The sequence below is a fragment of the Hippocampus zosterae genome, chromosome 6 (assembly GCF_025434085.1).
Source record: "Hippocampus zosterae strain Florida chromosome 6, ASM2543408v3, whole genome shotgun sequence".
In the NCBI taxonomy this organism is placed as follows: Eukaryota; Metazoa; Chordata; class Actinopteri; order Syngnathiformes; family Syngnathidae; genus Hippocampus; species Hippocampus zosterae.
The window spans coordinates 20,607,160-20,634,302 of record NC_067456.1 but is presented as its reverse complement, the minus strand read 5'-3'; the positions used below and the strand labels follow the sequence as shown (position 1 = coordinate 20,634,302).

The 27,143-nt window shown below is 42.5% G+C and overlaps 1 protein-coding gene across 2 annotated transcripts in view; it reads right to left on the bottom strand.

Annotated features, from left to right (window-relative positions):
• Positions 1-1,071: 1,071 nt before the first annotated feature.
• The window catches only part of cux2b (cut-like homeobox 2b), a 103,445-nt gene continuing 77,373 nt past the window's right edge, over positions 1,072-27,143 (bottom strand). For both annotated transcript variants that reach the window (XM_052068149.1, XM_052068150.1), the window contains exons 6-22: positions 25,864-26,008; positions 23,663-23,739; positions 22,332-22,398; positions 20,451-20,499; positions 19,765-19,869; positions 16,947-17,138; positions 16,809-16,867; positions 16,663-16,711; positions 16,423-16,522; positions 15,110-15,733; positions 9,672-9,773; positions 8,736-9,565; positions 8,062-8,221; positions 7,183-7,488; positions 6,281-6,469; positions 5,915-6,191; positions 1,072-5,065 (exon numbers count right to left, since the gene is read on the bottom strand). In XM_052068149.1, the coding sequence (XP_051924109.1) occupies positions 4,279-5,065; positions 5,915-6,191; positions 6,281-6,469; positions 7,183-7,488; positions 8,062-8,221; positions 8,736-9,565; positions 9,672-9,773; positions 15,110-15,733; positions 16,423-16,522; positions 16,663-16,711; positions 16,809-16,867; positions 16,947-17,138; positions 19,765-19,869; positions 20,451-20,499; positions 22,332-22,398; positions 23,663-23,739; positions 25,864-26,008 (4,118 nt within the window). In that variant the 3' untranslated portion in view covers positions 1,072-4,278. The remainder of the gene's footprint in view (positions 5,066-5,914; positions 6,192-6,280; positions 6,470-7,182; positions 7,489-8,061; positions 8,222-8,735; positions 9,566-9,671; positions 9,774-15,109; positions 15,734-16,422; positions 16,523-16,662; positions 16,712-16,808; positions 16,868-16,946; positions 17,139-19,764; positions 19,870-20,450; positions 20,500-22,331; positions 22,399-23,662; positions 23,740-25,863; positions 26,009-27,143) is intronic.

Sequence of the window (27,143 nt, the reverse complement as noted above, 5' to 3'; positions counted from 1 at the left end):
ATATTCTGTTTTTGAGTATATTTTCCAAATAAGTGATTTTACATGCACTTTATTGTTTGAGCTGTTGCAGTTTTTAAGGCTCGGCATAAGTATCCCACATGATGCTTTATCACCTGGAATGATATGTCGTCTACTCTTATGTTTTAATTTTTATTATTCTTATTATTATTCTTGCTTATTGCAACTACAAAAGTGGAAATTCAACAATGTCAAGTCAAGTCAACAGTATTTATAGAGCACTTTCAAACAGCCATCGCTGCATACAAAGTGCGGTACATGGAGCGATTTAACATACACAATAAACACTAAGACGAATCGGTAATAAAGTTAGAAACAAATCTAAGTCATGCTGAGTCGAACGCCAAAGAATACAAGTGAGTTTTGAGGAGGGCTTTAAAGATGGGCAGCGAGGAGGCTTGCCGAATGTTCAGTGGGAGGTCATTCCAGAGAGAGGGACCAGCAACAGAAAAGGCTCGATCCCCTCTGAGCCTCAGTTTAGTTCTTGGTACTTCTAACAAAGACTGGTCCACAGACCTGAGGCGCCGGGCAGGTGTGTAGGGGCGGATGAGTTCAGAGAGGTAAGGTGGCGCGAGATTATTCAGAGATTTGAAAACAAAGAGGAGGATCGTGAAAATAACTCTAAAATGAATGGGGAGCCAGTGAAGGGATGCCAGAGTAGGAGTTATATGCTCCCTCTTACGAGTACCAGTCAAGAGGCGAGCAGCGGCAACAATGGATGACTAATCATCAGTATTATTGGCAGAAATCCAGAGCCCCGAAACCAACTTTTGCTCAGAACCATATGGCAGCTTGGGCCAGCTCTGGATCTCAGTAAGCTGCAATAAAGTTGTTGTCGATTCCTAATAGGGGTTTCCTATCCAACACACAGCATGAAAGATGCTGTGTGATGGTACGACAATGACAGCAAAGAGATAAAAATGACCTAAAGCCACTTAAACAGGGCCAGTGAGTTTACAGACCATGTGTTATGAGATAATAAAGCTGTTCCGATTTCATTGAAGATGGGCATCCAGTTGTTTTATTAACAGAAATAAAAACACGACACAGCAATGTCTTAAAACAATTATGTATTGAATGATGGCTTACAACTTCATTTGCGAGAAGGTACGTCATCCACTCTTCAACATTGAATAGGATGGTGTGAGTTCTTCTTGATTCATGGTTGACTCGCAAGGGATATTGCAACAAACCTTCAACGTTGTCATTATCATCCCCATATGCACAGCTGGGTGAAATTGGTCCTGAAAAATGTAATATTTATGTATTATTTTTATTGACTATTGTCAGTTAAACAAAACAAAACATCACGACTAAGTATTGTTTTCCAAAAAGCTTTGCTTTTGTAAATCCCATGGTTAAAAGCCTAAAGGCTCTGTAATCACACCTTATTACAATGCATTACTCCTCCGAGGATAATGCTTGGGGTATGGATAAGATATGTCACCAAAAAAAAAAAAAAAAACAACAACAACAATTTTAATATTTATATGACAGCAATGTTTACAGGGTAGCTAATGGCTTGTTGTCAGAGTGGATTCATGATGAAATTGTGAGCCAAATGTATCAGCTGCACCATGCATGGATTTCACTACAGTAAAAAGACTGATAAAATGTCGCTGTGCAAGACCATCACAAAAACACAGTCTACCCGTTGTTATGAGATCTAAATGAAAGGTTTGCATGCAAAACAATGAGATTTTTATGAGAATAACAGCAACGTTAAATATATTTTTTCTGCCACTTGTCCATGTTTCATCACAAAAGTCCCTCAAAGAGTAATTGTACATGATTTTCTGCACAAAATGATGGTACGAAGGCCAGAAAAGCATGTTGGTGGCTCAACCCCCCTACCCACCAGCAAAGTCACTGTTTTCAAAAACTCAAGCCATTCGCTTCGCACTGGCCGTTTCAATCTATGATCTTTGACAGGGGTGTACAGAATTTAATTCCAACAACTGCTTCCTGAGAAAGTTGCCATTCCCACATTCTTACAACTTCAACAGGTCAGATTATATCAGTTATTCCCTATAAGACATACTGTATTTATTTGTCATAATCATTGCCATAGAGGAGAAAAACTGTTTTGAGGACAGACTACCCTGAGAGAATGTCTTAAAACGCGGGTGAGCTTGTTCAACCAGCACTGGCATGGAGGGGTTTGGTTTATTAAATCTCTACTCTATTGAATTAGAATCAGCACACTTTGTTTGTAGAATTGAAGAGGTTATTCAGCGTAATTGTGTAATATATTTCTCTACATAATAGAATCCAAGTCTTCTGCCCTATGAAGACATGTGCAAGTGTTTACTACCAACTTCAACAATACAGTCGAGGCAAAGACTTGTTGACACTAAGGATAATGTTGATATTTGACATTTTTCTTGAGTCCTCACAATTATTAAAATCTAAGTGCTGTAAGTAGTTCATACACGAGGTAATGAATATCTAATTATGGTTCAGAATATAAAATAGAAGCAAAATACAGAAAAGAAGATTTTGCAAGCATGACAAAAAAAAATATGACACACAAAACACAACTGGTCAAATATAACGTATGGTGGTAAGTGTAACCATGTGCATCCCAGAATAAAATGTACTCATCGTTTTGTTTTTTTTCACCCCAGATTAATGAGGTCATTCTGAAATGATCATGCTCTCTGTAGTGTCATAACATGCGTTAATCACAATGTCGATGCTTTCGAGGTTGAGGTGTTTCATCAAGTATACATTATTATTCTAGCTACAGTACAATATCCATTTTGAGAAAGTGCACTCAGTCAGGTGTTGGCTGTGAGGAGGATTGATCAAAGAAAATAAGCTCCTTTCATTGAAAACCACCAAACAAAACTCGATACTCGTTTGCATGCCAAATGCACAAATGTCAAATGAGTTGTTTTGCTCCATTTATTCCGACAAGCGTGGATCATGTTCATGTGCGACGTGTCAGAAAACGTTCCTAGACTGGTGTCAAAACTGATATTTCATATACAAACGACAAGTTTCCCCTTAGCTGGGAACTGCCAGATGTGAGGACGTTGTGAGCAGCTACAAATCTCACCTCTTTTCGTACGGTGAATGAGGCAAACGCCATAGGATATCGTTGTCGACGTGCTGGTTAATCTGGCCCACAATGAAGGAAAAAAACTTTTTTTTTGAGAGGGGGGTGTAAAATTATATCTTTTGTGACACCAGTCCTGGAAGTTTTTTTAAACCACCAAGTATAAGAATTAAACACATCGTCCTCGGATGATGTGCATTTAGATAATCTGAGGTCAACTTTGTCTCATGTGTCTTGGTCTGTAAATCTGTCTAACAAAGAGGGAACTGTGAAAGAAGAAACGGTATAAACTGTGCTTTGGTTTAGTTTATGACTCTCATATCAAACTGCTACCCAAAGCACAAGGGTCCTCAACAATAAATCTGCACAAAAAGGGGCAGGGGGGTGTTGTCTCATTATATTTGTCTCTTCCTTTGTTGTTGTTTTTTTGTGTGTGAGATTTTCATCGTTTTTTTCTCTCGTTTCACTCAAGTATAAGCACAGGAGACTAACTACAAAGGATAATGGGGTCAAGTGAGTACCATGCTACATCAGGTTTCGAGAAGGCTATTGCAGACGATTCTACAACATGTACAACCACATTTTATACGTGTGTTACAAAGAGTTGAAAACATATCACCAAGGAATTAATTACAAGATGTTGAATATTTAGAGTCTTAAGGGACTATTTCTTAGTCGGTAAAAGGATCACATGTGAGTTGACTTATCAGTCCAGTCTTAAAGACAAAATCTGAAAAATTGCTATTCAAAAGTAGCAAATTTGGTCAAATGTCTCTTTTCAAATAGTTATAGTGCTTTTTCATGGCTTTAAGACAGGGGTCTTTTTAATCTCACCCAGTGGCAATCTACAGGATTTCAGTGTACATCTTTATGACACCATAGCTGCAAAAGTCTCCATGTCTAGTCCAAGTAGGTAAAAGGACAGCTTGCTGTCATACATAGCTCAAAGTGGTACGCATTAAAAAAAAAAAAAAAGGAGGAAGAAAAAACCCATTTATAAACATTTGTCCCCAACATTTAAGTTATTGTGGGGAACTGAGCAAATGTTTGCTCTGTGTTGCCATTTTCAACAAGTTTTCACTTTGGAAGAAGAGGCCTATCAGGAGCTGGGCTCCATTCCAAGTCTTCAGGAAGCTCTTCTTTGCTATACTGCAGCACACTGAAAAGCTCAACAGCACAACAAACAAGTTAGCGGAGACTTAAAACTCCCATTCCAGTGTTTCCTCTCGATTGGCTGCTCTCTCCAACCTGTGGATGATATTATTGAGATTTGCCATTTTCTCATTACGTCTCTGAGTGTTTCTGTTGAGCTTGGGGTTTTGGAAAGAAGGGGGCGCGTTCGGGTCCAGGCTGTGATTGGTGCTTGTTGAGGGCGGGTTCGGCGGTGACGGGGATATTGGAGCAGAGGAAGAGGGCACAGGAGAGACTGACATCATGATACCTGGGGAGGATGCAGCAGAGGGGGAGTTGAGGGAGACCTCCAAGCTGCTGCGGCAGGCTTCTGACGAGGCCTTGAAGCTGACCGGGTCAATGGGCGACTTTCCAGAGTCTTCCCCCTCATGCCTGGACTGATTCACTGTCTGGGGGGCATCTATAGAGGTGGTGCTACTGTACACGGGAGCCTGATTGCTCATCCCCTCTTCCTGCCCCACAGTCTGGCCAGCCATAAGGGACTCATCGTGTTCACTTTTATATTGTGGGATTTGCACTGCAGTGGAAAAACACAGAGCACTCGTTTGTCTCATCGAGCCCTCTTCCGCCACCTTCCCCATGTTCTCTCCCTCCACTGCCTCCTGTTTGACGTAAGGTAGCGCAGCATTGCTGAGAGGAAGGCTGTTGTGGTTTTGTCCTGAGGGCTGCTGCAGCCTCCTCTCCTCTCCGTCAGAGTGGGGGCTCTTTGTTAGCGAAGGCGAGTAGTTCTGGTGCTCAGTATCAGTGTCGTTGTCTGGCAGACCCTCCATCAGCACCTCACGTCTCATCCTGGACCTAAACAACACATTACTGTTAGACTTGAAAAATATGATGCTTATTGTCATTTAAAGTGTACATTTTCTTCTTGATCCAAAAAGAAAATCCAACAGACACAGTCCAAAAGCATCCAAATACATATTTTTTGTTCTACTTTCCTATGTACAGTTGTGTATAGTTATGGCAAGTACCGTATTGGCTCAAATATAAGATGGCCATGATTATAAGACGACCCCCTCTTTTTCAAGACTCAAGTTTGAAAAAATTGCTTTTTGAACACCAAATTAATTTTTATACAGAAAATAATTACAGAACATCTGAAACAAATGATTATAACAATATATTTGAGAGAAAAAGCATGTTATTTTGCCTCATTCACATCTTAATATCTGGACATTTAAATATGTAAACTATAGTGCAGTCACATTCGTAAATGAATGGCTTCTGGTTTTTGAAATGTAAATTACATCATAACTTCTCCTCAGCTGCCGGTTAACCTGGCCCATCTTTGACCCACTTTTCTCCAGATTATCACTACGTTTCTCCATTTTCTGCTATCTCTTATATTATTTTCTTCTCTTTTCTTTCTTACCGCTATTTTTTCTTCTTCTTTGTGCTACCACTATTTTTATTGTTATTCTTCGTGACAGGGGTTCGCTTTGGCCTGGGGAGTCAAGTTCAGCATTCTCTTCAACGGTATCTGGCGCCATCTAGAGTCGTGAATGGGTATAATGTCTAGACCCCGAATATAAGACGACCCCCACTTTTTCAGTCTTATTTCAATACAAAAAACACCGTCTTATATTCGGGCCAATACTGTACATGAAAACAGCAACGGTCATCAGGAAGCGTTGAATCAAGACTGGCCTGTAGTTGTGAAACCAGTTGATAACAGTGTTGATTTTGAGGTGGAGCTGGGCAGCTAGCATCTCAATGGTATTCTGAGAGGGGTACGGTTCCAAGAGGTAGACCTTCCTCAGGGCTTCTTTCTCCTCTGCTCCCAGCACTACTCGAGGCTTCTTCACCTGACCGTAGGAACACAGGTCCAATGAGGCTAAAGCTGGACTCACACACTCAGAGCGAGTACTGGGCGAGTCGCTGTCTGAGCCCGTGCTCAGTAGCCCGTAACGCCTCTTCAAGTAAGCTGCAATGTAAACATGTAAAATCAGAGAGAGAAAATGAGCCATATTACTCGGTATGCTGGAAAATAATGCAAAATATCAAGTAGTTCACCTTTCTTCTCCATCTTCTTCATCGCCCTCAACTTTTCCACATTGTGAGGATCATTGAGCCACAACTGCATGCGCACAAATGGCTCCCTGCCTTTGAGGCTAAGTTTGTGCCAGGGTTTTGGCCGGGACAACAGATCTGACACTGAGCCTTGAGTCAGACCCAAAATTGTCTCCCCAAAGAGGCGCTGGCCTGTAGAGAAAATGCATATTTGATGACTGCAGTACTTGCCGTATTGGCCCGAATATAAGACGGCCCTAATTATAAGACGACCCCATCTTTTTCAAGACTCAAGTTTGAGAAAAGACTTTTTGAACACCAAATTAATTTTTATACAGAAAATAATTGCAGTACATCTAAAACAAATGATTATAACAATATATTTGAGAGAAAAAGCATGTTATTTTGCCTCAGTCAAATCTTAATATCTGAACATTTATATATGTAAACTAAAGTGCAATCACATTCCTAAATGAATGGCTTCTGGTTTTTGAAATGTCCATTACATCATAACTTCTCCTCAGCTGTCAGTTAACCTGGCCAATCTTCGACCCACTTTCTCCAGATTGTCACAACGTTTCTCCATTTTCTGTTATATCTTCTATTATTTTCTTCTCTTTTCTTTCCTACCGCAATTTTTTTATTTTTCTTCTTCGTGATACCGCTATTTTTATTTTTATTCTTCGTTGCAAGGGTTCACGTTGGCCTGGGGAGTCAAATTCACCATTCGCTTCAATGTCTGGTGCCATCTGGCGTCGTGAATGGGTATAATGTCTAGACCCCGAATATAAAATGACCCCCACTTTTTCAGTCTTATTTCAATGCAAAAAACAACGTCTCATATTCGGGCCAATACGATACTACTTTGTATGCGATGGCTACAAACATTTAAATAACAGACTCACCGAGGTTATTGTCTGTTAACACTTCTTTTACTTTTTTTGTGATGGCATAGGTGTCCAGCTCAGACGACATGGCTACTAGCTCCTGGATGCCAAGTGGGTTTGCAGGGTGATGTAGAGCGATGAGGTTGGGAGTTGACTTCCCTCCCTCGGGCTGTGGAGGCAGTCCCAGGACCAGACTCTCAGGCTGCTGGTTCTCCTTACTGCTCTCAAGGGAGAGGCTCACTGGTTCAACCAATGGACTCGGTTGACCCTCTGTTGGACTCAACGGTGGGGACAGCGAAGACTTTGTAGTGACTGGGCTTTTATCTGAGGGTGACAGCAGATTTTAAAATAACCCTTATTTAGAGATGTCAAATGTTCCAGTTTGTTCGTATTATGGTTTGCCATTTGTTTGGATAACTTGAAAATGTTCCAGAGAGGTACGAGCAAGAAGGTATCACAAGCTTCACGTTCTTCTCTCCAAAATTTACTCATCACCACCCCCATCGTGGCGAATAAGACTAATTTCTGACTCCTGTGTGGAGTTTGCATGTTCTCCCCGGGCCTGCGTGGGTTTTCTCCGGGTGCTCCGGTTTCCTCCCACATTCCAAAAACATGCGTGGCAGGCTGATTGAAAACTCTAAATTGTCCCTAGGTGTGAGTGTGAGTGCGAATGGTTGTTTGTTTCTGTGTGCCCTGCGATTGGCTGGCAACCGATTCAGGGTGTCACCTGCCTACTGCCCGAAGACAGCTGGGATAGGCTCCAGTACCCCCCGCAACCCTAGTGAGGATCAAGCGGCTCGGAAGACGAAGACAAATATACTGAACAAAATGAAAATGTTCCTCACAAAAAAAAGTTCCTTAGAGACGATGATAGGGGCATTTTCAGTTCAGACTCACCATGACCCTGGTGCGGAGCTTGGTTGAGGGTTTGGCCTAGTTGGTCAAGTAACCAGAGCTGCATGCGGATGAAGGGTTCCCTGCCTTTCTGAGTCAGCTTGCTCCAGGGTTTGGGCCGTGACAGCATGTCGCTCACGCTCCCCTGAGAAAGCCCAAGCACCTGCGCATCATACAATCATTTGATATATGACTCCATACTGCATGAAACACAAAATGGTGCAAAGAGTGCAACATGGATTATACTGAATGGTTGGTTTGAAATGATGCCATTCCAAAAATAGCCACTAGAGGGAATCACACGACCACGAATCTGGAAGAAGTCCATTCTAATTAGGCCATGAAACTTGGCAGCATCCCAGTAGGTAGGTAGGAAGCATTTTTTTAAAAAACATTATCAAAGATTTAAAATGAGAGCAACATTAAAGGTCTTCAGAAAATTCAAGAAGGGTTGAAACAAGATTTTCTGAAGACAGTATTTGTGTACGCAGCAAATTATTTAAAAGTTCAGAACAATTGCAAGAGCTTAATGGTTAAAATAACACTTAAGTTAAACCTCTCCAAGTGAACAAATTAGTGAGCCAGTGAACAATCAAGCAGATTAAATGTGTTGGAACAGGATGGAGTCCAGCGTTTTTGGGGTTTCTTGAAAATGGGAGGGATTCACGTCAACTGACCTTTTCACCGAAGATCCTCTGACAGATTCCATTCTTTGCCAGCTTCTCCTTCACTTGCCTGGTCAACTCAATGGTATCCACCTCTCGGTACATGTACAACTCATACTGTTCTGGAGTCAGTGGTGGCACTGTGGGCTTCAAAGCTCGGGGAATGTACGCCGGATAGTAAGAAAGGCGGCCGGGACTAGGCCCCGGGGACTCGCCACTGACCGAGGTGTCTGACTCCACCTTCACATCCATGGGTCGGGTCAGCCCGAGCTCTTCTTCAGCAGCAGAGGCCTCTTCGCTGAGACACTCACCGTTCTCCAGGCGGGGCCAGGGCCGCGTCGATACAGAGGGACCGGAAGAGGAGGAAGACACGGAGGGGGAAATGGAATTAAAGGGCTGGCAGCTTCCGACACCGAGCCCCATCGTCCCCCGCTCCTGAGACCAGTGCTGGTCGAAGTAAGTGCCGACCTCTCCGATCTCGGATTTTACTTTGCGGATGATATTCTGAACGAAAGCAGCTGGAGACAGAACGCTGAGGGGTGTCTGGGGACTGCTGATGGAATTGGCCATGCAAACAGTAACACAGCCTCCCTCCTCTTGTTTAATGGAGATGGGCAAAGGTAGACCCCTGGATTGCTCATGGGGCCCCAGATGCTCCACTTGGGCTCCTGTGCCAACTGTCGAGGCTCTTCCACAGCCTTCCATATCTATCAAGACCTGTTGCTGGGACTCCATCTCCCTCCTGGCCTGTTGTAGGATGTTCTTAATGGTTTCATCAGAGCTGTTGCCTGCCCCATTACTGCTTCTGCCCAAGGAGGTGTTCACAGGTGTCTTGCAGTCCCCTAAAGAAGAGAGACAATCATATATAACTTAATCACTGCACCGCCATTAAAATTGACGAAATAATAAGTACAAAACATGACTAGTGCTTATTCGCGCCAGACTCACCTCCCCGCTGGGACTGGATCTCCTTTTTGGCCTGCTCCAGGATATTCCTGATGGCGTCGTCTGACCCAGTTTCTGGAGTTCGGATGCGTGGAGTGATGCTCCCTGCCACAGAGGGTAGAAAGACAGGCAGCAGAACGGAGGGTGTGAGTGGGATGGTTGATCAGAGCACAGTTTCAAGGCTTTACTTTTGACTGCGAGATCAATGACTGCCTTTGAGTGTCTGGTGTCTGAGGTTGCTGTATACGGAAGCTCAACTTTCAAACGCTATGAATCTAGGGAGAAAACAAAGTTGAAAAGCAAGACTACAAACATGGCACAGGAAGGCGAGACAAAGTCAAGGATGAGGTCCAAGTTCCGTACACGCGGCTAAAAAATAAGCCATCCATTGATGACAGGAGTAGATTTTGGATGGAAAGACACGAGTGGTTACGGAATGCAATGGCGGAAATCCATCATGCAGGGGAACAGTTGAAATGGATGCCTCAATAAGTGGCGCTCATTGAGGCTCTCCCAGGTAAGCAGTAATGAAAGGTAATGACAATTAAAAAAAAAACCATTCAGCCAACCCCCACATTTTTGCGGTTCAGCACCCACAAACTCAGCCGTTTGCAGATTTTTTTTTTGTCAATGATTGAATTCATCTTACTTTTTCTCTTTTTTTTTTAAAGGGAGCTAACCCTCGTTTTGCAAAGAACGTGCTTATATATCGGCGCTTAGCCAAGAAAATGCAATGGCACACCACTTAACATAAGCTTCACAAAAGGTATGAATATTGAAATAATCATAATCTTGTATCAATTTATACACAACCATCCTCACTCTGAAATCTTGTCCTGTTAAATTGAACAAAAATCTCATAGGAAGCCATGACTTATTCTGTTGTATGGATGGCAAGAGTTGGATACACGTGTTGACTGTACCTTCTGCCATCTGATGAGAGCATTTAACTATACAGTAATCCCTCATTTATCGCGGTTAATAGGGACCAAAACCACCCGCGATAAACGAAAATCCGCAAAATAGTAACCAATTAACATATACAGGTAAAAAAAAGTGTTTTTTTTTAAGTCCACAAAAAGTCCGCAAACGGTCCGCGAGAAGCTGTAAAACACTGAGTCACAGAGAACAGCATATACAGTACTGTACTCCATATATATATATATATATATATATATATATATATATATATATATATATATATATATATACATATATATTGGAAGCTCATGTCAGGCATCATTGCGGCTAAGATAAGTGGACACATGGATCAATACATGAACGAAGCATAGAAGGGCATTGGTAGAGATACCAGAGGAGCCAAACATCAGCTCCTGGTTGACAGAACAGTCGCACAAGACTGCAGGTCCCGACGTACCAACCTGTGCACAGCTTGGATTGATTACAAGAAAGCCTATGACTCGATGCCACATACATGGATCACTGAATGCTTGGAGTTGTATAAGGTGAACAGGACCCTAAGAGCCTTCGTTGCGAACTCGATGAGGATGTGGAAAACCACACTTGAAGCCAATGGCAAGCCACTTACCCAAGTGTCCATCAAATGTGGCATATACCAAGGTGATGCACTCTCCCCACTGCTGTTCTGCATAGGACTGAACCCCCTAAGCCAAGTAATCACCAAGACAGGCTATGGATACCGCCTCAGAAATGGAGCTACAATCAGTCACCTCCTCTACATGGATGACATAAAGCTGTATGCTAAGAGCGAAAGGGACATAGATTCCCTGATCCACACAACCAGGATCTACAGCAGCGACATCGGGATGTCATTCGGGCTTGAGAAATGTAGTCGGATGGTGACTAAGAGAGGAAGGGTCGTCCGCACTGAAGGGGTCTCACTCCCTGAAGGAACAATAACAGACATTGAGGACAGCTACAAGTACCTTGGTATACCACAAGCCAATGGCAACCTCGAACTGGCAACAAGGAAAGCGGCTACGGCCAAATACCTCCAGCGAGTGAGGCAAGTCCTAAGAAGCCAGCTCAATGGCAAGAATAAGACCCGGGCAATAAACAGCTATGCCCTGCCAGTGATCAGATACCCTGCAGGAATAATAAGGTGGCCAAAGGAAGAGATTCAGACCACGGGCGTTAAGACCCGAAAGCTCTTAACCATGCATGGAGGGTTCCATCCCAAATCCAGCACCCTGAGACTGTACGCAAGCCGAAAGGAAGGAGGCCGGGGACTAGTGAGTGTGAGAGCCACTGTCCAGGATGAAACATCCAAGCTCCATGAATACATCAAGGAGAAGGCTCAAACGGATGACGTACTCAGAGAATGTCTCAGACAATGGGGAACAGAAGATGAGGCGCTGGAAGAGGGACCATCATGGGAGGACAAGCCCCTACATGGGATGTACCACCGGACCATAACTGAAGTGGCTGATCTAAAGAAGTCCTATCAGTGGCTAGAGAGGGCTGGCCTGAAGGACAGCACAGAGGCACTCATCCTGGCTGCTCAGGAACAGGCCTTGAGCACCAGAGCCATCGAGGCCCAGATATACCATACCAGACAAGACCCAAGGTGTAGGTTGTGCAAAGAGGCACCTGAGACAATACCACACATAACTGCAGGGTGTAAGATGCTGGCAGGGAAAGCCTACATGGAACGCCATAACCAGGTGGCTGGCATAGTCTACCGAAACATCTGTGCGGAGTATGGACTGGAAACCCCAAGGTCAAAATGGGAAACACCTCCGAAGGTGGTGGAGAATGACAGAGCGAAGATCCTGTGGGACTTCGAGATCCAGACTGACAAGATGGTAATGGCGAACCAACCAGATATCGTGATCATAGATAAAGGGCAGAGGAAAGCCGTTGTAGTGGATGTAGCGGTCCCAAGTGATGGAAACATCAGGAAGAAGGAACATGAGAAACTGGAGAAATACCAAGGGCTCAGAGAGGAGCTGGAGAGAGCCTGGAAGGTAAAGGTGACAGTCGTGCCTGTGGTGGTCGGAGCACTCGGGGCAGTGACCCCCAAGATGAGTGGCTGCAACAGATCCCGGGAACAACATCGGACATCTCAGTCCAGAAATGTGCAGTGCTGGGAACAGCAAGGATACTGCGCAGAACCCTCAAGCTTCCTGGCCTCTGGTAGAGGACCCGAGCTGAATGAGGGACGGACACCACCCAAGTGGTGAGACGAGGATTTTTTATATATATATATATATATATATATTTTTTTTTTTGGGGGGGGGGGGGGGGGGGAATCACGATACACTGAAGCCGTGATAAACGAACCGCGAAATAGCGAGGGATCACTGGACTGCATATCACAGTACGTCATTGGCATATAAAAAATGAACAAAGATATATTGCCAAGAATTTTCGGCCAAATTAAGTGAAATTGGATACTTTCCCACACACCCAGATGACACATGTGGGCCAAGCGCAACCTGGTTGGGAATGACAATAACTGGTACAGTGATCCTATAATTAAAGTAGGATACGTCTTTTGGTACAAATATTACACAAGATTCAGTGCAAGATGTGAGCCAATATTGCCCTTGTCACATGTACAAAATGTTAAATTATACAGAAGAAATTGACAAACAAAAGTGAGTACCCAACTATTTTCCTGTGAACGCACTCTGAGAATGATTGTGAGGCATGTCATTAATACTCGAGAGCAATATGTACTCTTATACAAACCTAATTCCAGTGAAATTGGGACGTTGTGTTAAACAGAAATAAAAACAGAATACAATGATTTGCGAATCATGTCCCACCTATATTTAATTGAATACATTGCAAAGACAGGATATATAGAATGTTCAAACTGATAAAGTTGATTGCTTTTAGCATATGACCATTAAATTACAATTTTATGGCTGCAACATTTTCATCAAACACCCGTTTGGAACATCCCACAGGTAAATAGGCTAAATGGGAACAGGTGGGTGCCTCAATTGGGTATAAAAGGAGCTTCCCTGAAGTGCTCAGTCATTGACAAGCAAAGATGGGGCGAGGTTCACCTCTTTGTCAACAAGTGCATGAGAAAATAACAGTTTTAGGACACCGTCACTAAACCGACAGTTGCAAGGAATCTAGGGATTCCATCATCCACAGTCCATAATATCTTCAAAAGATTCAGAGAATCTGGGGAAATCGCTGCATGTAAGCGGCAAAGCCAAAAACCAACATTGAATGCCCATGACCTTCAACCCCTCAGGCTTCACGGCATCAAAAACCAACATCGATGTGTAAAGGATATCACCACATGGGTTCTGAACACTTCAGAAAAACAATATCTGTAAATACTGCTTATCGAAGATGGACTGACACAGACTGGAAAAGTGTTCAGTGGTCTGATGAGACCACATTTCAAATTGTTTTTAGAAATTGTGGATGTCTTGTCATCCGAGCCAAAGAAGAAGAAAAAAAAACACCCCGACTCGTATGACCTAAAGTTCAAAATGCAGCATCTGTGATGGTATGGGGCTGTGTTAGTGCCAATGGCATGGGTAACTTACACATCTGTGAAGGCACCATTATGCTGAATGGTACATTCTCATATGGAGAAACATAGGCTGCCATCCAAGCAACTTCTTTTTAAAGACACTCCTGCTTATTTCAGCAGGACAATGTCAAACCAATACTCGGCATGTTACATCAGCGTGGCTTTGTTGTAAAAGCTGTTGTACTGGAGTGGACTGCCTGCGGTCCAGAGCTGTCGGCCATTGAAAATGTGTGCTGCGTTACGAAGCGCAAAATATGACAATGGAGACCCCAGACTGTTGAACAGCTGAAGGTGTACATCAAGCAAGAATGGGAAAGAATTCCACCTACAAAGCTTCAACAAGTCGTGTCCTCATTTCCCAAACGTTTATTGGATGTTCTTAAAAGAAAAGGTGATGTAACACAGTGGTAAACATGACCTTGTCGCAGCCTATTTGGAAGATGGTACAGTCATAAAATTCCAAGTTGCTGATTATTATATGCAAAAAAAACAATAAGATTTATCAGTTCAAAGATTAAATATCTTGTCTTTGTAGTGTATTCAATAAAATACAGCCTGAGCACGAATTGCAAATCATTGAATTCTGTTTTTATTGATGTTTAACACAATGTCCCAATTGTTGAGACTGACCATGTAGTTTTCATGATGCAAATTTGAATCATTCAGGATGGTTACGTTCATCACGGAGCGTATGCCCTAGCTGTCACAGGGGTTGGTCACACCCGCTTTGGTCTACGGCAGACTCCCGGTATTCGCGGTGGATAGGATTCCGGCCGACCCGCGAATAGCGAAAATCCATGTGCAACTGACACCCATTGAAATGCTTTGGGAGAGAAAACATCCACCTATTCTTAAAAACAAACAAAAAAACAACAACAACAACAACAAACGTGGATAGTCTATGGTTTTCGCCCCTGAATGATGTGTTTCTGCTCATTGTGTCCTGTCTTCCACTCACCTCTTTGACGGACTTGGATGGTCCGAAGTGCCAGGATGTTCTGCTCATCAGAGAGAAACTGCTTCATTTTAATAAAGGGCTCTTTGCCTTTCACAGTCAACTTCCTCCAGGGTTTGGGCCTGGCAAGGATCTCACTGACTGAGCCTTGGGAGAGGCCAAGCACATAGTGGCCAAAGACACGCTGGCCAATGTTGTGCTTCAGCAGCTGCTCTTTCACCTGGAATGCGATCTCTGCTGTGTCGACTTGGTCATCGTCCCCTGCAGTCGAGCCACCACTTTCGGAGTGGTCACTAGGCAAGCCTGTGTCACTGCTACCGGACCCTTGAGCGGTTGACATGAGGGCGACCTTGGCTGCGTAGAGTGCAGTGGGAAAAGCCACATGGCCCTCCTTTTTAAAATGTGGGGAGAGAAGATGCTTGTGCAGGAGGTGATCCCCTGATAGTCGGTCACCAGAACACGGTGACACAGAGAAGGGACGAGGGAGATCATGGCTGTTGGACGAGCCATCCAGTGTGGGAGGACCAGGGCTCGGAGAAGCCTGACTACCATCGACTTGAGAGAATGATGAGTTGGAGCCGGGTGGCCTGTCTGTCTCGCGGCCTCCATCCTCCGACCGATCATCATCTACAAATAGACATCGACGTGTTCGGCTTTTTATTGTATACAAGTTAGTCAGTAGTATGTACACATCTCATCACAATCTAACAAAAAACTGCTACAAATATAGGTTAGAAGGTTTTTTAAAAAACATAGACTCGACCCGCAAGGAATGATATAATTATGTATATTTACTGTATGTGATAGTAATAACTCACAAGGCCATTTCGTACTAACACGTTTTTAGCTCAGAAGAAGTCATTTTACATTTTACAGCGAGAGAGAACGTCCACATTGTTAACCGTAGACATCAGTCAAACCTAATAATAATTTATTGGGTTTGACTTATTGAATTCGATACCTGAGTGAATTCGAACGGAGTATAAGGATCGTAATTATATTTTAATATTTATAATTCCCTGCGGTACTTTGTAGTTGCTGTAGTTATGATCTTTGGGTATGGACAAGTTGTAACAAAAAAAAATAGTGTTTGTGTGAAAATCTCCACACTGATAGAATAAATTAAGCATTAAAAAAGGAATACATAGTGCATCAGTCCAGAAGTATGTTAAAACCTGATGTGAATATTCTTGTCTTTCTAGATTTCTTTCATTTCGCATGGGACGTAGTCTAACTGGGTTGGCCGGTGGTCAATTCTCTTTGCAGCTAGCTCAGAAAATCCGTATTATTTCAATGGAAAAATATGGCACCTTTACCAGTGCTGTGCAATAGTCTGGCCTTTTCCATCAGGTATTTGTGAGACGGGAGAAATGCCTCTTTATCCAGTAAAAGTGCCTCTGTGGCCTTTGTAGAATCCTATACACACACAAAGACATTGGGGAAAATTTTGATTAAATCACTCACAGTAGTTGCTGACGTTGATTTTAAACATAACACGAGGAGGGAAACTAAAACTCTTTGGTAAAGTGGAGTGGAAGATGGAAAGGAAAACATACCTGGGACGAGCTGCCATTTGTAGAGGCCAGCTTCATTACCTTTAAGATACTATAGGCAGAGACATACAGTAGTCACAAAAAATGTATATTGTTTGTTTTCATTCCAATAGTCAATGAAATACGTTTGCTCCACAACAAACTGTCACCTGAGTTCGGTTTTAATCTCCTCATAATCCATTTGGGATTTCAGTTTAGTTTCTAATCTCTGAAATGAAAATAAAAGGAGAAAATGTTTTTCATATATCAAATGTATATAATCAGCGGGAGAATCATTTGACACTCACTTCAATAGCTTCTGTCTTGTAGGCCAACTGCCGTTCTAGCTCCATGATTCGATTTGCTGAGGTCTCTTGAACCTCCTGAAGTGTGAACTGAAGCCGCTGAATATTTTCAAGAAGACGGATAATTTCACGGTCTTTCGCAAGCAGGGTGGCCTCCAGTTTGGAGAGCAATGCTTCACCCCTCTTGTTGTTCTCCTACCAATTTAAAGTGACATGGGGGGGAAAAAAGGAGGAAAGGGGTGGATATGCAAGATTGAGACTAACAATCTCTCCACAGCAGACCGTTGGAAATCATGGAAATATTCGCCCAGTTTCAAGTGGAGCTGGACTAGGTTCCCCTTCAACTTTTAATTTTGAGTTTATGGCAAACACTGTGAATGCATGTGTTTATACATACCGTATTTTCCACACTAAAAGGCGCACTGGATTATGAGGCACACCTTCAATGAATGGCCTATTTTGTATTTTTTTTTCATGTATTGGACGCACGGCATTATAAAACGCAATCCACAATGCATCCACAAGATGAAACTACGCTCAAGGAAATGCCAACAGAATTATCAGATGTTAGTAAAATTTATTTAATAAAGCAGCAACACAGTTCAATTAACCAACAGCAAGTTATAATATTGACTCGTTCACGTTGAACTCGCTTGCCTCTGCTCTATTTCCGTGTTCAACTGTGTAACCCAATCGCCTTAAATTTGAACTCTGCGTTGTAAGCACGTCTCTAGCAAGGAGCCATTTTGGGGTCGACGGATTCCCGTAATAACCATACAAAAGGTGCATCGGATTTTAAGGCGTGCTGTGAGCTTTTAAGAAAATGGAAGGCTTTCAGGTGCACCTTTCAGTGCGGAAAATACGGTGTGTGTGTGTGTGTGTGTGTGTGTGTGTGTGTGTATACACACACCTCTATTTTATTTCGATTTATTTAGATTTTTTGGGTCACAAATTTTCATAAACAAATAAGTAATGTGAATTTTTTTTTAAAGTAGGTGTGTGTAGAATTTGTTACAGTGAAACAAAAAAATGTGGAGCGGTGTGAATGATTTCCAAATGCTGTGTTTGTCAGCAGAAGTGAATTTAGGGGGAAATAAGTTCCGTCTTGTGTCGGTATACTGGGATCCACACAATCATTTGGTGTTTTCTCAACAAAATTATGAAAATGGACTGTGTGTTCATTAAGGATGTACACCAGGGGTGTCCAAACTTTTTGCCAAGGGGGCCAGATTTTATGTGGTAAAATGTCGGGGGGCCGACCTTGGCTGACATTCTTAACATTGAACAACAATATTGTTCAACAAATTTTAGTAAGCCAGTCTGTTTCACATTTCCATTTTTATTTTAATTTCAACAATCTTAAGAATTTCTTTTGGTTCATTTGAAACAGGAATTTGAAATATGACATATCAGTCAATATAAACACGGAGTGATGTCTCGTTAACTCGTGAGTGATGCCCTCTAGTGTCTAAATGCTATTACTCATTTAGTGAATGATATTACTCATTTAGCCACTAGAGGGAAGCAGTACTCTATGAAACATCACTCACCAGTCTACAAGACCTCAGTCAATGCAACACGTGTTCCATGGCGCCCAACCTGCGGGCCAGACGGCACTGATTTTATGACAGGGGCCGAGGGCCGGATGAAATTCGACCGCGGGCCGCATTTGGCCCGCGGGCCGGACTTTGGACATGCCTGATGTACACGAAATGGAAATGGAAATGGAAAAGCAATCAGTGAATTCAAATTCTCAGACCTGGACCAGAACAAATCTGAGAGTATCGTACAACTTACTTTGCTCTGACATTCTGACAAGAACTGAAATTTCTGGACTGTCACATTCACTAACAAAAAAGTAATAGTAATATTTTTTTTTGCTTGTGTCTTGTGTGCACTCGTGACTTAATGTGCATGTGTGTAGCACCTGCGCATGTGTGCAGTTTAGTTCCACCAAAGGACCCCTCCTTCAAGGAGACCGTAGGATCCATAATGAGAGCGAGGCTACTAACAGCTAGCTATAAAGGAGGAGGACGGAAAAGGAGATAAAGCTTGTCCCAGCCTGTGAGTATCTAAGGCACCGAAAACTACCGAAGGTTCTACCTTTGGCTACTGTACAGCGAGCAATCCTGGGTAAAGTAACCATTTCAAACTAACAAGGACAACTTTTTGGAAGATAAAAGCAGCTGCCAAAAGGGGTCAGCATACTCCCCGGTTCAGGAGATACCGTAATTTTCAGTGAATGTGAGGGGTTGTCAAGCATTTTGGATATCATATGGTTTAGTGCTATACAAGTGCAGTCCATATACAAAATTTTGATCAAATTTGAATTTTCATTTGTTGGATTATGAAAAATTACAAGGAGTAACCAATTCAATTCCATTCAGAGGTCATTCCTTACTGTCAACGTGAAGTGCAAATCCAGAGGGCAGAGGTCAAGCCATTAAAAAAAAACATATGAAGAGTTTGAAGGCATCCTGCTCATGTTACTACAGTTGTTGTTTTGGGGGCGGGGTGGGGGGGGGGGGCAGGGACGGGGGCTTTGGGTGCAACTGGTATGGGATCTATCCCCATTCACAAGTGCTTTGTGATGGGTAATTTGGCCAGGTTGACGTCTGCCTTTTGCTCTAAATAATTTTGGGTTCTCCTTCCTCCTGCAAACCTGAGCAGCAAAAATGAAAACTCAAATACAGAAACAGATTCCAGAAAATGGATGGGTGGATGTTCAGTTCTCTTAAGTGGTTTATTTATAGTGAAGAAAAATATTGCGCATTGTCAGAAACTTGAAAACAAAGTCAGATGAACAACACAGAATTCTTACCTTACTCATGCCATCTATTAGTTGACAGCTCCCTGCAGAGGCATTTGGCCCACTGACTAGCTGCTCCTTTAGCCGCTGCACTTCCTTCTGGGCCATTTCTGCTCTCTGTGAAAACATTTGGCTTGGTTACAATTGTCAGGCATCTGGATAAGAATAATAATATATGATAAAACACAAAAAGAGAGGAGCCAGCTGCTAAAATTACTGCCAAGTACGGTGCAGCCTCGACATTGGTTTATTCTGCTAACGCAGCTGTTGAGTACGCTGACTTTATTTCCACAAAGTGTTAACCTCCTTTGTCACGCCTTTCTAATTATTGATTCTTTGTATGAATACAATGAGTAAAAACTTGTAACAGAAGCTCAGACTTCAGAAGCATGGAGGTGTCACCAGGAAACCGAGACAAAGAAATTCAGTATCTAAGAGCCCTGGTGTTCTGAGCTCTGGCATCAATCGAGCTCTGCGGTCTCCTCTGCTGAGTGCAGCCATGCTGCTTGCAGAGCGCCCACTGACGGGGGCTCAGGATTACACCCTCTAATCACACACTCAGGGGAAGAGGGGGGAGATAAAGTGGAGGAGGGGGGGGGGAGACAGGACAGAGGCTGTCTTAATGAAAGCCAGGGCATGATTACAGGAGTGATTACCCTAACAAAGGAATATCTCAATCAGGGAAGAGAAACACTCACCTGGTTTTCCTTCTCAAGCTTGGCCATGAGGATGCCGACTTCTTCTACCCTGGAAACACAAAAACAAGCACACGCACAAACGTGCCGTTGATAGGGATAATATCAATAAAGCAATACACTCAAATCTGATGCTAAGCAAATTGTTAAAGGTGGAACGAATGACTTTTGAACGATGCAAACTAAGCACTTGATTTAGGTGAACAAATAGTATCAGCAGTTGGGGGTTTTTCGTAGGTTTTTGAAGCCTACGTTGAAGTTATTTATCTAATGAAGAAAGTGTTGCCGAATTTTAACAAGTGTCGAGGAAAAGACACTTTTTAAAGGAACAGACATCTATCCCATTATCTTTGACCAAATTCCACTGTTTTTTTTACAGCATCAAACGGACCGATGAACGGATGATTTTTCTAAGTGATTAGGGAGATTTTAATTGCATCATGTTACATACAACAAAATGTACCCTCCAACTTGTCTCCATATATCTGATAATTAGTCTAATTTAAGCAGAATCGCAGTTATTCATGAGGTTTGTTTGAAGTTCACCGGTTTCTTTTGCAACATGGAACCTAATTTTTAAAAGGTAGGTGAGGGTGGATTAATATCAAGGATCATGTGAAGAAATTAAGTGTGCATACACGTTTCATGTTCTACACGTGATGGTCCTGCTAGCCAAAAGTAGAATTGCTCAAACATTCCTTTGAATTGACCTAAAATGTCTTCGTTAGCCTTAACCGTACATTTGCTCGATTGAAAATTAGCAATTAAAACTTTGACTTTAGGCTTTAAGGATGCATGATAGCCTGAATATCAAAATAAATGAAAATGACTCTGGTTAGAAAAATACAACAAACCAAAATTGTATGGTGGAATTTGAAGGATCCCACAAATATTTTGGGGGCATTAACAATCAGGGTAGGGTGAGGGGGGCAACCCTGGTTTGAGAAGGTAATGGTTTTGTCTGCGTCCAAGAATAAGACTTGGAAAGACAGCACCGTGCTGACAGCAAAAACTGGTGTCATCAGCTTCACATCTGATGAACTTGTGCGGTGCAGAAAATGTTCCGTATTGATTCGCTGCTCCATTACTCGAGTCAGAGCAGACAAATAGTACTTTGTTTCTGCAATGTATGTACATTGCGGAAAGAGGCAATGAGAGTAATGGTGGCAAGGCCAGAGTTTAGAGGCTTTTGGTCATGCCGGGGAAACTGCTGCTGTGGTTCAGTGGAGCTGCTGTCATCTGAAAGGAATGTGAACCGTCGGTAACAGCCGCACTATGACCACGTACATAAAATACTACTGACTACCTGCTGCACACCGTGATGAAAAAGCAGCCAGTCCAACAAAATAGATGGTCTTGAAACACCACCACAAATGTGCCATGGATTAAGCCTCGGAGAAAATCCATTAGCAGTGGCTGACTGTGCTCTGGAGCACAACCTGAACAAAAGAGTGTTTACTTTGAATGTCTATCGACGTCTTTCATACGGTCTCAGATGCTTTTCAGGCACGCAGGGTAGACGTAGCGTTCAAAAACCAGGACATTGTAGCGGTTTTCTGAAGCAATCTTTAAATGGAGCAATTCTTCTTGAGGGCTGTCAAGACCCAACTGCCAGTGAAGGCAAACACAGAGCTCTCTCATCGACCTGCCTTAATGGCTGAGTCATTCTTTTCCATTGCTGTTGCAATGGCATTCCTCAGCTTTACACATGACATGAATTTATGTAGGCAAAATAAAGTCAAACCGTTTCAGCACTAAAATTGCTTTGATAACCTACAGTCACGAGGGACCCAGAAATGGCAGTTTGTCAGCCCTGTGTTAAAAGGTTGTGCAGGATGAAAGGAGGTTCCGGATGTAGGTGATAAATCAGAAACAGGTTCTTACTTGTTCGTCATCTCTTGGTTATATTTACACCGCAGGTCGAGCAGCTCAGTCTGTGAAGTATCCAACGCTATTCAGAGACAAACAGTGGCAGGGCATGTTAATCTAAAGCAGGGGTGGGCAATTATTTTTTGCATAGGGCCACATGAGAACCAGAAAATATTATGGAGGGCCGGATCAAAAGGGTGAACTAAATTCGACATAATATTAATTGGATTTCTTTTTTTAAAAAGTGGTATTTTGCCTTTTTTGGCACATTTTTCAGACTTTAAGAGTACATTATTCCTTGCCGCTACTGCGGGCTTCTGTATCGTCTCCCCCTTCCTCCCTATGCTCTGCAACTTCAAGTAACTGTGCCACCTGGCATTGAAGTGCCTGTCATTACAAGTCCAAATGAAATGAATGCAATCATTGACATTGAACCTTAATTGTGTACCAACGTTGGGCGGGCCGGATTAAAAAGACCAACGGCCCGGATTTGGTCCGCGGACCGTAGTTTGCCCATGTATTTGCCAATGTTATTTTTGAGTTCACCAGGAGAAGCAGTGAATTACAGTGCACCATTGCATGTTGGTGTTTTGACATTTATGAATTTGTCTCGTCACAGATTTATTTTTTTTAAAGCTAAACTCCATTCGTCGCGGAAAAGCGTATCAATGATTTTCTGTAACATGGTAAAAAAATATACCATATATATATATATATATATATACACACACCTGTATATATACACTTTTTTTTACAAACCCAATTCCAATTAATTTGGGACGTTAAATAAAAACAGAATAAAGTGATTTGCAAATCATGTTCAAGCTTTATTTAATTGAATGCACTACAAAGACAAGAGGTTTAATGTTCAAACTTCTAACCTGAATTGCTTTTAGCAAATAATTATTAGCTTTGAATTTTATGCCTGCCAAGTGTTCCCAAAAAGTTGGGAGAGTGTCGTGCTTACCACTGTGCTACATCACCTTTCCTTTTAACATTAAATGAACGTTTGTAGGTGGAATTCTTTTGTATTCTTGCTTGATGTACAGCTTTAGCTTTTCAACAGTCCGGGGCCTCTGCTGGTGTGTTTTACGCTTCATCATGCGCCACACATTTTAAAATAAATTCAACATTATATTTTCGAATATATATATATATATATATATATATATATATATATATATATTTGAAGGATTGGAAAAGGGGAGGCTATGTGTAAGTGTACTTCATGTTGTGGCTGGTGGGTGTACAAACGTAATTACTTTCTATTTAAAGGACTAGTTTTAATGAGCAGTTGTAATTAAAGTTACAGCATATGTGTAGATGTCAGTGTTGAAAGTACTCACATGAATGCAGAACCTTGATTTTCTCCTCTGCCTCTGACAGTTTATCAGCCAAACTAACACCAGCATTCTCCTCCTCCCTGAGAGAAGAAGCTGTGTCAGTTATACACATTTTCACTTTAGCTACACAGCGTTATGCCTTGACATGTAAAATGTTCATCCCGGCGTCGCTCCGCCGCAGTGCAGGCTACATTGACAAATGGAAGTTTAAGTGCTGTTCAAGCATTTTAAGAGAACCTTCAAAGAACCATTACAGGCCATTTCTTACTGATTTGATTTAACATGTGATGGACTTGGATTTCTCTAGCAAAAGGGGATCTCATCCTCACTTGGAACACTAACAAGTCCCATCTAAGCTTTCCTTCTATTTATGAGCATAAATCAGAAATGCCAGAACAGTCAACCGCTGCCGGGTCGCAAATCACCATTTGTGAGTGGGCTAGATGATGTTATCTTCTGTACAACATAATCAAAACTACTCTTTGACAAAAGCACCTCTTTGCGCCTACTGACATATTTTTGTGCTTTCTATATACTGCTCTAAGATGCTGTCCATACACCCTGCACCTTTTAAGGTTTCTGGTTATCCATCCATCCATTCATCCATCCGTTGCTGGTCTTGGTCCCTAATACTTATCTGTTGACTGTATTGTAAACAACAACTACCATACCATCCGGGTGAGTTGGAGCCTATCTATCTATCCTTTGAGCAAAAGGTGGGATAGGATATAACTTGAACTGGTGGTCAATGAATCTCAGGGCACAGACAGATAAACAACCATTCCCACACACATTTAAACCGATGCACTCTTTGGAGTTTTTAATTGACCTCACATGCATGCTTTGGGAAATACCAGGGTACTCAGAGAAAACCCCTCACAAACACGTTCCACTGGTATGCCAGAGCGAAGATGTGATCCCGGAAATTCAAAACTCAGTGGCAGGTGGTGAGTTTGGGACGTGGGCCTTCAGTGGGTATTGAGCGATCTTATCCACCTTTCAATAACGCCATCATGTCACAATATGTACCCGCTGCCCTCCAAAGAAATACTATACCGCTGAAGAGCAGTGCACGTATTAGAGGATTTTACCAGAAGCAAAAAAAAAAAAAAAAAGAAAAAAACAGTTTCATTTATTTATCTTCAAATACATCACCACAAGAACTCCAAACCTCTCCAATAGAATATCCATTCATCCATCCATCCAACCATCCATTTTGTCTTCGGGCAGTAGGCGGGGACACCCTGCACCGTGAGGTCGACACGCTAACCACTCGACTACCGGGCCACCTTACAGTACAGTGATTAGTATGACAAAATCAATTGTTATCAATAACTAAAATAAAATAATTGACATTGTACTCACCAGAGATGCTAATGCAGAAGCTCCTACCTATGTGTGTAGGATAACTGGTCCACTAATACATTACTGCTCTGTCCCCCACAAAAAAAATAAATAAATAAAAAACAAGCCACTCTGCAAAGCAGTGTTGGTTGAAATAGCCTCATAAAGTCCAGTTTTTCTTGAAATGTACCCTTTGAAAGTGAATTTTCAATGATAGTGCAATGACATCCTCCATCGTAAATCAAGCTTTGGCCACCCATCTAATAGCTGAACCAATCAGAGGACGGATAAACTCGGGGCCTGTGGGATGGCTTTTTGGTGGTGAATTTACAATCTGATTGGCTATCACCAGAGGCCTTGAAGGTTCTGACGGAATGCCACTGTCAAACTGTATGGCAGACGTGCTAACCACAATGCAAGGACAAGATAGATTTATTTATATCGCGCATTTCAGACACAGGGTAACTGAATGTGCTCAGTATCTAAGAACATTGTGCTGCACACAACCACTAACACTGAAATTAAAACCCAAGCAAAAGAAAACATACAGTTCTATCATGGTCCAGCTCTGAGTGATTAAACAGCATTAGGTTCGGCGCAATGCGAGAAAAAAAAAATGCCAAAGCAAGGTATTGAATATTTGTTCAGCTAACCTCTTGAGCCACACTTGAGCTTTGTACGGGATTCCTGAACACATTTAAGAACGCACTTCAAAGTCCGTAGTATGGAGTAGGTTAAGATGGGCTTGTAACGCAGGATTGCCCTTGAAAAACCAGGACGCAAAACTAATTTGGACTTCAAGAAGTTTTACATGACAGTTTTGTGTTTCTCAAAGATGCGCGATCATTCGTAGCCCCTACCTCCGTGCCTCAGTTTGGTCCCGGTAGATCTCCTGTGGCGAGCCTGGGGCTGCAGGAGGGGTGCTATTGGGGGTCATATCATGGACTGGAGTGGTCGACTCAAGGGAGTCTCCAATCTTCGCTGCAAAACCGTTGTCTGTGGGCTCTATCAAGAGAATGTGAGAAAATTATGAATTCTCAACAGAAATAAAAGGTACTTCAAATGCAGCTTTCACAGGCAGATGTATAGGAGTAACCAAAGATGTAACCAGACCCTTTTAGCAGCATATAGAGGCCCTGAATTAGTAAAGGTTTGTGTGTACAAAAACGGGCAATGGTTAAACTTGATTGCTCACACAAGCAGATGCGGAAGCCGATTTGCTAACTGGGTGCTAACTGTTTGTCAGATTGCATCTGCCAAACAGGCACAATTGCCGCACAGTTGATTTTGCCCTTTCTGGGAGGATTATTTGCACATCGATGAATTGAAAATAGATTTGATTTCAAATGCAATGTAATTCCTCATTCCTGAGACACATTGCGGTGAGTGATTTTGCACCTTCAAATACTGTGAAATTGTACACTTTTTGAAATGGCAAAAACAAAAATGATCACAACCTCTTCTCTTTCCAGCAATGTAATTTTGGAGCTTGTGGAGGATCTAAGGCAGGGGTGCCCATTACATTGATGGCAATCGACCGGTAGATCGTGGACTGGTCCCAAGTCGATCGCGAGGGGTGTAGAGGAGAAAAAAAACAAACAACCATTTGCGTGTCTTTGTGCATGTTAGTAATATATCTTTTTGTGTTAATGTACACTGTACCCGAATCAACCTGTCAGTCTCATTTTCACAAAAAGTATTAAAAAAAATAAATAAATGAAGCAGGTAAATATTAACCTACGGTGGCGCGTGACCTGCATTAGCGGAAGTTGTTAGCGCTCAGCAGTCTGCAATTGCAGCTTGTGATCAGAGCTGTTGTGCGATATCTTTTATCGTTATCATTATTCTCATTTCAGAGTTTGTTTTGTACAATTCACCAAGGGGACGGACAAAGAATGGGAATCTAGAGGGCTGAGGGAAGCACTTTAAAACGGCACGTGTGAGCTACGATACTTAACAGGCTGCAAAAGTGCGTCGCATGCCTCCGTCTCAGGCTGTTGCTCATCATGGCGTGCGTGTGTATGTGCGTTCGCGTACGCGGCAATTGGTCGATTGCGGGAGGTTGGTTGATCGAAAAGTCGATCTTCGGTCCAAAAGGTTTGGGCACCCCTGATCTAAGGGATGACTTGGAACCAGTCAT